This window comes from Pseudopodoces humilis, chromosome 20 (assembly GCF_049639895.1).
Source record: "Pseudopodoces humilis isolate 2021_Gansu_Grassland_sample_001 chromosome 20, ASM4963989v1, whole genome shotgun sequence".
Lineage (NCBI taxonomy): Eukaryota > Metazoa > Chordata > Aves > Passeriformes > Paridae > Pseudopodoces > Pseudopodoces humilis.
Window position 1 is genome coordinate 12,153,778 of NC_142219.1, and position 10,469 is coordinate 12,164,246.

The 10,469-nt window shown below is 67.5% G+C and overlaps 1 protein-coding gene across 1 annotated transcript; it reads left to right on the forward strand.

The window, feature by feature from the left end:
* The first annotated feature begins 755 nt into the window (after positions 1–755).
* GAS2L1 (growth arrest specific 2 like 1) lies at positions 756–10,077 on the forward strand. The gene is made up of 6 exons (XM_088064811.1): positions 756–831; positions 2,046–2,737; positions 5,711–5,818; positions 5,997–6,093; positions 6,698–6,968; positions 8,241–10,077. The coding sequence occupies exons 2-6, from the start codon at positions 2,057–2,059 to the stop codon at positions 9,316–9,318; spliced, it is 2,235 nt and encodes a 744-aa protein (XP_087920937.1). The 5' UTR covers positions 756–831; positions 2,046–2,056; the 3' UTR covers positions 9,319–10,077.
* The last annotated feature ends 392 nt before the right edge of the window (positions 10,078–10,469 follow it).

Below are 10,469 nucleotides of genomic sequence, written 5' to 3' on the forward strand. Positions count from 1 at the left end.
ATTCTTTCTCCCCACCCCCCCCCCCAAATAAAACCGGTTGTTTAACGCGCCCCCGCCCCCCACCCCGCCTGTAACGCTGTGAACGGTTGTGACGGTTGTTTTTTTAAATAAAATTCCCGCTGTTTGTAACCGCACCATTGCTGGCCTTTCTCGAGAACATCCCTGGGAGCCGGGGGGACGCGGCCCCCGGGCCCGGGCCGGGGTAGGATGGGATGGAGGGGTGGGACGGAGCTGCCCCGTGGATCCCGCTGTGCCTCAGTTTCCCCGCGGGGTGTGAGTCCCGGGGAAGGGAGGGAGGGTGGGGGAGGGGCAGATCAATGGAAGCGGGGAGCCACACCCGGGCGGGGGTGGGGGGGATGTCACCGAGTGTCGCTGTGTGTCACCCCCGTGCCTCCCCCGTGCCCCTGTTCCCACCCCCGGCCGTGCCCCCCTGTCCGTGCCCCCTCCCGTGTCTGTGCTCCTCCCCCTGTCCCTGCCCGTGTCCGTGTCCTCCCCTCTCCGTGCCGTGCCCCTGTCCCCCCCCGTGTCCGTGTCCGTGTCCCCCCCGTGCCCGTCCCCGCCCGCCGCCGCCGCCGCCCCCGTCCCGGCCCTTTCTGGGCCGCCTCCAACTTCCCGGCCGGGGCGCGGCGGCGGCGGCGGCGGCTCCGCGGGGCTGCGGCGGCCGAGCCCCGTTGGGAGCCCCCCGGGCCCCCCCGGCCGCCCCCGGGGCCGCTGCCGGCGGCCGATGGCGGCGGGGGCCGCGGCGGGGCCCCCCCGGCGCTGGGAGCCGCGGCCCGGCCCGGAGCGGGGAGCGGGCCCGGCCCGGCCGTAGCGGAGCGCGGAGCGGCGGCGGTGAGTGAGGCCGGGGGGGCGGGAGGGTGGCCCTGGGCCCCGTGTCCCCACCCCGTGTCCCCACAGGTGCCGATCCCCTCCCGCCGCCCCCCGTGGATCGCCCCGGAATAGGGACCCCGCTGCCGAAAGGGACCCCCCCACCCCGAGAAAGAGACACCCCCAGAGATGGACACCCTCCCCCCAAGGGAAAGGGGGACCCCCGATACGGACACCCCTCAGCACGGACACCCCCTCCGAGGGTAGGGACCCCCCCCCAGCAGAGACAAACCCCCCGAGGGAAATGGACCCTCCAAACAGGGACACCCCCCCCCCCCCATCCCCGGGAGAACAAAACCCCTCCCCGAGGGAAACGGAGCCCCCCGAGAGGATCCCCCCACTCTCGAGGGATGGGGACCACCCCCCAACAGAGTCCCCTCATCCCCGAGGATCCCCCCCCGCCCCGAGGAGAGGGGACCCTCCCCAACAGGGACACCCCCTCGGAGGGGAGGGGACGCCCCCTCAGCAGCACCCCAGGGCCAGGACCCCCCTCCAGGGATTGGGGCTGGGCTGGGGGGTGGCCCTGGGGGTCACTGGGCCCCCCCGGCCGGGGGTGACCCCTCGCTGGCTCCTGTAGCCCCAGGTCAGGGACGGCCAGGGGGCCTCCTCCAGGTGCAGCCCACACCCCATGGCTGAGTTTTGGGGAGCAATCCCTCTGCCCGGTGCAGCCCCTCAGGGTTGAACCCCACCAGGATAAAGGGGGGCTCCCTGCCCCTGGCACTGCCATCCCTCGGGGTGTCACCTGCTCCCAGGGTGGGGACACCGGGCTGAGGACACCCACCATGACTGGGCAGCTTTTAGGGCAGGGTTGGGGTGGGATGTCCCCCCTCGGCCACAGCCCCTCCGTGGGGTGGGCACGGGTGACAAGGGACTCGTTAACCTGGGGGATGGGACGCAGGATGAGGGGACATGGAGTGGGGGACATGGAGAATGGGGGGACACCCGGGGTGGAGGGACATGAGGTGGGGGGACATGGGCTGTGAGAGGGGGGGACACCCGGGACGTGGGATGGGGGGTGCTGCAGGTCCTGGAGGGGTGGTGGTGGCAGTGGTGATGTTCCCACCCACGGGTAACGCGTGGGGGAAACTGAGGCACAGAGGGGTCACCGAGGTTATTGGTGATTTGGGGGGGCTTTGGGGGGGTTCCTGCCCGTGACAGGCCCCGTTGTCCCCCCGCAGGAAGGGGGGCCATGGCCGACCCCAGCCACATCCAGTCGGCCGCCTCCAAGAGCATCCGCCCCTTCCGCTCCAGCGAGGAGTACCTGGAGGCCATGAAGGAGGACCTGGCTGAGTGGTTCAACACCCTCTACGACCTGGACATCCAGGTGGACACCTTCCTGGAGAGCCTGGAGACGGGATGTCACCTCTGCCGCCACGCCAACAACGTCAACCGCACCGCCCTGGACTTCCAGGAGCGGCACCCGGAGGCGGCCGCCCGCATGCGAGTGCCCCAGAACGAGGTGGTCTTCCAGGCCAAGAACGTGGTGCCCGGCTCCTTCATCGCCAGGGATAACGTCTCCAACTTCATCCAGTGGTGCCGGCAGGACCTGGGCATCCAGGACGTGCTCATGTTCGAGACCAACGACTTGGTGCTGAAGAAGAACGAGAAGAACTTTGTCCTCTGCCTGCTGGAGGTGGCCAGGAGGGGCTCCAAGTTTGGGATGCTGGCCCCCATGCTGATCCAAATGGAGGAGGAGATCGAGGAGGAGATGAGGGACCAAACGGCCGACGGCGCGCTGGGCACGCGCCGGGAGAGCCGGGACCCCCAGGCGGGCACCTACCCCAGCCGGGCCCGGCCCATCACCCTGTGCGACCTCAAGAACCTGGACGAGCTGGTGAGACACGCGCTCCCCTGGGAGCCCTGTGCCTGGGTGAGGGCCTCGCCGGCCACCCAGCGGTGGGTCTGTGGGTCTGTGGGAGGTGCTGTCCATCCACCCAACCGGGAGCTCTGTGCTTCGTGGGAGCTCCTCTGTGTCCACCCTGCAGGCTGCCCGCTGGCTCCTGGGAGGTCCTCTCTGTCCACCCGGTGGTCACTGGCAGGTCTCACCTGCCTGTGGTCTGTGGGAGAACCTCTCTGTTCACCCAGCGGGGTCCATGGGGGTCCCGTCTCCCCCAGGACTTCTCCCTGTCCCTGTGGCCCCTGGGAGCTCCTGCCTGCGTGCCCCGTGAGGTGCTCCATGATCCGTGGGAGCTCCCACCTGTCCACCCAGCGGGGCACTCTGTGGTCCCACCTGTCCCCGTGACCCCCAGGAAGTCCTTTCTGCCCATCCAACAGGACACCCTGTGGTCCAGGAGAGGTCCCACGTGTGTCCGTGACCCCTGGGAGATCTTTCTCTCCACCCCCGTGCTCCATAGGATGTGCTCCACCCACCCATCCCAGCTCTCCATGGCTACGGGAGCTCCTCTCCACCCACCCACCCCCTCCCAGGCTCCCGTGGAGCCTCCTGCCTACAGGAGGGGTTATTTTGGTGGCTCACAGGATCTCAGTGGGGACACTCGGGTGTCCCCTGTGCCCTGCCACCTCCTGCCCGTGAGTGCTCCCCACCCCAGGACTTCTCCTCCTGCCAGCACCTCGGGGCTGCTGTCCCCAGGGACGGACATGGGGCCATCCCGGCTGCTCACGGTGGCAATTTGGGGTGTCAGGAGGGGGGTGCAGGGACCCCCCCCGGGCCGGAGCTCAGGCGGGATTAAAGCCGGGTGCGGGATCGGTCCCCGGGCGAGGCAGCGGATTAATCTGGGACGGGGGGAACACGGGGGGGACAGGGGAGCTCTGCCCTCCCCTGACTCCCTAAGCCTTTTTTTTAATTGAAACCCCAATTCCTCATTAAGTCCCTCATTAAAGAGCATCCTGACCCCCCGCTCCGCCCAGTGCCGCTTCAGGGGGGGCCCCCGGCGCTGTTGCCCCCCCAAGCCCCCCTGGCCGGGCGCTGCCAGCCCCGGCCGCATTTTTCCGGGCTGCGTAATTCCTCGCCATCGGCTTTTATGGGCAGCACCAGAGCCGGGGAGGAGCCTGGCAGAGCAGGATCCGGCCCTCCTCGTCCCCAGGTGCCCCCTCCGGGGTGGCAGCAGGGTCACGACCCCCCCTCATTTCACACACCCCCCCCCCCCCCCCCGCCCCCCGTGACTCAGTTTCCCCAGCTGGGGCTGTCCGTGTCACCCGGATGGGAACCGGAGCGGTCACATCCTTCCTTCCTCTCACCCCTGTGATGGGCACAGCTGCAGGAAAACCCCCCAGAATCGCGGGATTATTAACGACCCCCCAAATTTCGGGGTGAGGCGGCGCTGTGTCCCCCCAGCCCCGGGCAGGATGTGGCCGCGTCCCCCCCGTGGCTCCCGGTTTAATCCCTGACGTCAGCCCGGGAGATGGAGCCGGCAGCTGGCAGCCAGCGGGACCACGGCACTGCCCGGCCACCCCCCAGCCCTGGGGACCCCTGCCCGGCCCCCCAGATCCTCCCGCTCCACTTCTCCCCGTGCCACATCTTCACGTTTGCAAACGGGCAAAAACCCCCGGGGCTGACCCCGCTTGTGTTGATGGGTGTAGGTCCTACCCCATGGATTTGGGGGTGAATCCCCCCGTGGTTCGGGATTAGTGGGGTGGGCGATGTTTTGTGCCCACACCCGGGGGTCCCGGAGCGGGTGGACCCCAAATGAAGAGAGTTGTGCCCGTTCTCAGCCCCCGGCCGTGGGACGAGACCCCGGCCCCGCTGCACCCGAGCCCACCCACGGGAGGGGATCTGCCAGATGGGGGGCACAGAGCCCCTCCCTGTGTGCCAGTCTGAGGGGCTGCCCCTGTAGTGGGGATCCACACTGACCCCAGAAGGGGGTTTGTGCCCCACCAGCCCTATAGTGGAGGGTTCATGACCCACCAGCCCTATAGCAGGGGTTTTGTGCCCCACCAATCCTACAGTGGGGATCTTGTGCCCCACAGATCCTATAGCAGGGGTTTTGTGCCCCACGGATCCTATAGCAGGGGTTTTGTGCCCCACGGATCCTATAGCAGGGGTTTTGTGCCCCACGGATCCTATAGCAGGGGTTTTGTGCCCCACGGATCCTATAGCAGGGGTTTTGTGCCCCACAGATCCTATAGCAGGGGTTTTGTGCCCCACGGATCCTATAGCAGGGGTTTCGTGCCCCACGGATCCTATAGCAGGGGTTTTGTGCCCCACGGATCCTATAGCAGGGGTTTTGTGCCCCACCGATCCTATAGCAGGGGTTTTGTGCCCCATGGATCCTATAGCAGGGGTTTTGTGCCCCACGGATCCTATAGCAGGGGTTTTGTGCCCCACGGATCCTATAGCAGGGGTTTTGTGCCCCACGGATCCTATAGCAGGGGTTTTGTGCCCCACCGATCCTATAGCAGGGGTTTTGTGCCCCACGGATCCTATAGCAGGGGTTTTGTGCCCCACGGATCCTATAGCAGGGGTTTCTCTGCCCACCAGCCCTATAGTGCAGGGTCCATGCCTTACCAGCCCTATAACAGGGGTTTATGCTCACTGACCCTATAGTGGGACATCTGCGCCCACCAGCCCTATGGTGGTTGGTCTGTGCCCCACTGACCCTATAGGGGGGGTTCTGTGCCCACCAGCCCTGTAACTGGGGGGTCCACACCCCACCAGCCCTATAGTGGAAGGTCTGTACCTACCAATCCTATAACAGGGGGTCTGTGCCCCACCGACCCTATAGGGGTGTTCTGTTCCCACCGGCCCTATAGTGGGGGGGTCTGTGCCCCACCAGCTCTGTAACGGGGGTCTCTGCCCCACCGGCCCTACAGGGGGGTTCTGGACCCCATCGACCCTATAGCAGAGCGTCCACGCCCCACTGACCCCTCCCCTCTGTGCCGGCAGGTGCGGGAGATCCTGGGCTGCTGCTCCTGCCCCTCGCAGTTCCCCATGGTCAAGGTCTCGGAGGGGAAGTACAAAGTGGGCGACTCCAACACGCTCATCTTCGTCCGAGTAAGAGCCTCCCTCACCCCACTGTCCCCCCCATTACCCCGGGACCCCCCACCCTCCTCCTTCCCCCGCTCCCAGACGAGCTGGGTGGGGTCCAGAGCTGCATTTCCTGCCCACGCCGGGGTCCCGGGGGGCTCCTGGTGTTTTTGGGGAGCGGGCAGGGTGACAGCGCTGCCCGCAGGTGCTGAGGAGTCACGTCATGGTGCGGGTGGGCGGCGGCTGGGACACACTGGAACATTACCTGGACAAGCACGACCCGTGTCGCTGTGCTGCCCTCGGTGAGTGTCCGGGACCCCCCTCGGCACGGCCCTGGCTCCTGCCTTGCTCTGGCCTTCCTTCCATTCCCTGGTTCTCCACGGGTTCCGTTCCCGTGGGGCTCCCTTCTCTGGTTCTCCCTGGGGCCCCTTTCCCTGGTTCTCTGTGGGGCTCCGTTCCCTGATTTTCTGTGGGGTTCTGTTCCCTCTTTCCCCCTGGGGCTCCGTTCCCTGCCTCTCTGTAGGGTTCCCTTCCCTAATATTCCATGGGTTGCTCTCCCTGATTGTCCGTGGGGCTCCCTTCCCTGTGGCCGGGCTCCACTCATCCGGCTGGAAGGGGGAAAAGGGGAGTGAAAAACCCCCAAATTCCCGGGGTGTTCATCGCCTCCGGAATCCCCCAGCTGGAAAATGAGGGGAAGGGGAAGGGGAAGGGGAAGGGGAAGGGGAAGGGGAGGGAAGGGAAGGGAAGGGAAGGGAAGGGAAGGGAAGGGAAGGGAAGGGAAGGGAAGGGAAGGGAAGGGAAGGGAAGGGAAGGGAAGGGAAGGGAAGGGAAGGGAAGGGAAGGGAAGGGAAGGGAAGGGAAGGTGCTGAGCGCTGCCCCCGCTGACCTCCCCCCTCTCCCTTCCAGCTCACCGCCTGCCCCAGCCCCGCACCCCGGGCATGTCCCCCCAAAAAGCAGCTCCCGGCACCCCCTCGTCCCGCGCCTCCAGCCCCAGCACCCCCCGGCGCCCCCGGCCCGCCGGGCCCCCCCCGGCCGGGGCGGAGCGGGGTCCCCAGCCCCGGGGGGACGCCCCGAAGCCCCTCAAGCAGGAGGGTTTGCCCCCCCGAGGGGCTGCAGCCCCCCGCTCCGGCTCCGGCAGCCCCTCCAGGAGCCCCGCGGAGCCGCGGGGAGCGCTCAGGTACGGCCCCCCCGGGGGACCCCAAAACCGCGCCCAGACCCCGCGGAGAGGACGGGCAGGGATGGGGGAATGGGGGCTGGGGGCGTTAATGGGGAAACCATCGGGGGCACTGGGGTGGAATGGGGTAACTGGGCTGAACCGGGGGATGCAGCGGAGAACTCTGGGGAAATCATGGGGGACAGTGGGGAGGGCAGTGAGGGGGAGATGGAATCACGGGGGGCAGAGGGAGGGTGAAATTAGGAGCAAAAGGGGGAAATTATTGGGGGAAAATGGGGCAAGAAGGAGAGGTACTGAGGGGGCAGTGGGGGCGAATTTGGGGTGAATTGGGGGTGCAGTTGGGGTAGGCAGTGGAGGGGCAATGGAGGATGACAATGGGGGGTCGGTGTGGGGCCATGGGGACAGATAATGGGGCACTGGGAGGTGGTGGGTGGTGGAATGGGGGTCGGTGGGGGCAGTGGGGAAAGCGTTGGGGGTCAGTGAAGGGAAATAGTGGGGGGCAGAAGGGGGAGGGAAGGGGAATGGGGTGTGTGATGGGGGATATGGGATTTCATGGGGTTCACTGGGGTGCGGTGGGGGACAAGGGGGAATGGGGGAGGGAAGGAAGGGGCAACAGGGGAAGTGGGGGTACGGTGGGGTGTGAAATGGAGGGGGATGGGATCGGCAGCGGGGGGAATGTGGGGTGCCATGGTGGGGTTCAGAGGAGGGAGACAATGGGTGTGCACTGGGGGAGAAATGGGGTGCAGTGGAGGAAATATGGGGTGCAGTGGGTGGGGCTGAGGGGGAGAAGTGGGGAGAAAATGAGGGTGGAATGGGAGGATTTAGTGGGGGTTCAGTGGAGGGGGAAAATGGGGGACAGTGGGGAGGGAAAGGGGTTCTGGGGGTGCAGTGAGGAGGAATGGGCAGTGCAAGGGGAGAATGGGGGGTTCACTGTGGGGGGGTTTAATGGGGAGCAAGGGAAATGGGGTTCAATAGTGGCAAGGTGGGGTTCAGTGGGGGTGCAGTGAGGGTGGAAATGGGGTTTAAGGGGGGGAATGTGGGGTGCAGTGAGGAAAAATGGGGGCAAAAGGGGGGAGAATGAAGGGGTGCAATGGGGTACAATGGAGGGAATGTGGGGTGCGATGGGTGGGGGCGCTGGGGGGGTTCCATGAGGAGGGGTGCGATGGGGGGTATCACTGGGGGGAGGGGGTTCGTGGATGCTGTGCAGTTGGGGGGTGCCCTGGGGGGGACACCGTGGTGCTCATTCCCCCCCTGTCCCCCCCCGCCGCCCCCCAGGCCGCGCGCCCCGGCGCGCTCCCGGCGCTGCTCGGGCGACAGCGACTCCTCGGCCGCGTCCGCGCAGAGCGGCCCCCGCCGCCCCCCGGCCCGCCGGGGCCCCGCCGACCCCCCCGGCCCGCCGGGCTCCCCCCGAGCCCCCCGCGCCCCCGCGTCCCCCCGAGGCTCCCCCCGCTCCTCCCGCAGCCCCGCTCCGCTGCTGCTCATCCGCCGCCGGCCCGACGGGCAGCACTCGTGGGCACGGCCGGAGCCCCCCACGGCCGGGCCCGGCCCCGCTGGGGGCTCCGGGGGGCGGCGCGACCCCCGGCCCGGCCCCGGGGACCCCGAGGAGCTGGCGAGGAGGCTGCGGGCCCCGCGCTGGCTGGAGCCCGGGCAGGAGCAGCGGCTGTTCCAGCGGCTGGAGGAGGAATTCCTGGCCAACACGCGGCTGCTGGAGCAGCTGGGGGACACGGAGAGCGCTCCCCCCGGGCCCCCCGCCACCGCTGACTCGGCCTATTGCTCCTCGTCATCCTCGTCTTCCTCGCTGAACGTCTTCGCCAAGCACGGGCTGCCCGCCGAGGACGGGCGGCGGGGCGGGAACAGCGATGGGAACAACGGGAACAACAGCGGGAACAACAGCGGGAACAACAGCGGGAACAACAACGGGAACAACAACGGGAACAACGGCGGCTGCCCCCCGCTGCCCTCCAACCCCACCCTGGCAGATGCGAGGCGCCGCTCCACCTTCTCCAGCTCCTCCGACGAGAGCTGCTGCTTCCCGGCCTCCTGGGACAACCGGGAGACAGCGGGGAACCCGGGCTCCGACACCGACTGGGCGACCGGGGAGGACGAGCTGATGGAGATGGAGGAGACCCCCGGGCCCCCTCCGCGGCCCTGGGCCAAGCCCCGGCTGGACACGCAGCCCCACAAGGCGCCGTCCCGGATCCCCACGCCCCGGGGCTACGGGACAGGCGCCCAGCGGGCCCCGAACGGCAGCCCCAGGGCCTGGGGGGCTCTGCAGAGCGTCCCCCCCTCCCTCCTGGAGCCCCCCTGGAACCCGCGGGAGCGCGGGGGGCTGGAGGAGAACGCGTGGCCGTGAGGGGTCGATGGCTATGGCAACTCCTGGTGGCTCCTGGGGACATCCCCGAGCTGCTGCGGGGGGACTGAGGTGGCTCCTGTGTGGAGGTGCCCGGCCAGGCAATGGCCACAGAGCTGGGGTGGCCAGGACCTCTTCACTTGGTGGCTGTTGGCATTGGGGTGGGACCTGCAAGGAGCCCCCAGCCAGGCCCAGAGGGTGCCAGAGGTGTCCCCAGGCCATGGGGAGCAGCTCCACAGCGGGGGCTGAGCTGGCACCTGGGGACGGGGCTGGAGAGCACTCGGTTCTTCCCTTCTTGGTCTTCATCTCTCATTCTTCACTTGTTTTCATCATCTTGACCTTTTCTTGTCTTCTCCTCGCTATTTCTTGTCATCCTCCTCATCTCATCTTCTCTCTCTTCTCTTGGGCTGCCTCCTCCTCCTCTCCTCTTGGCCTTCACCTCCTTGTCCCTCATCATCTTCTCGACCCTCCCCTCTTTTCTTCTTGGCCTCTTGTCATCACCTCCTTGGCCACTTCCTCATCTCCAATCTCTTCTCCCCACCCCTGGGATGACTTTGGGACATGTTGGTCACCACTACCCCTATTTCAGGGCAGGGGGGGTCACTCCTCCCTCTCCAGCCCCCAGCTGGCCACAGCACTGCCCACAGCTCGTGTTGATGTCCCCAGGGTGGGACAGGGCTGTGTCCCCAGCCCAGGCCACCGTGGCCCCCACCCCTGTGGCCCTGCATGTCCTCTCCAGCCAGTAAAGACCAACGGAGCTGAGCCCACCCTGTCTGCTCATCTGTCCAGGGGGATGCAGACCCCCCGGCCCAAGGGGGGAAGGCTCTGGGGGTCCCAGGAGGGGTGGGAGCAGTGAAGAGCTGAGGTGAGGCTGCATCCCAATGTCTGTACCCACTGCAGCCACTGGCACCCCTCCAGAGCTGTTCCTGGAGCCCAAAGTGCCCCATGGCCAGGGACCTTCACCTCAGGGCTGCTGGCCCAGGGGGACACGGCCACGCTCCGAGGGCTGGGCAGGTTCTGGTCACCAGCCCTGCTGTGACTGGGGATTCCAGAGCAGGGTGTCCACTGTGGTCCCTGGACACCTGCCCTGCTTCTCCTCCCTCTGGGGTGGGGCTGCTGTCCAGCCCCAGAGTGGTGCTGGTGGCCCATGGGGT

Excerpts from the sequence above, each read along its gene's own strand:
- GAS2L1 (XM_088064811.1), top strand. The coding sequence starts at position 2,057 with ATGGCCGACCCCAGCCACATCCAGTCGGCCGCCTCCAAGAGCATCCGC. Across the intron at positions 2,738-5,710 it reads CCTGGGAGCCCTGTGCCTGG|GTGCGGGAGATCCTGGGCTG; the intron begins GTGAGGGCCTCG and ends CTGTGCCGGCAG. Across the intron at positions 6,094-6,697 it reads GTGTCGCTGTGCTGCCCTCG|CTCACCGCCTGCCCCAGCCC; the intron begins GTGAGTGTCCGG and ends TCTCCCTTCCAG.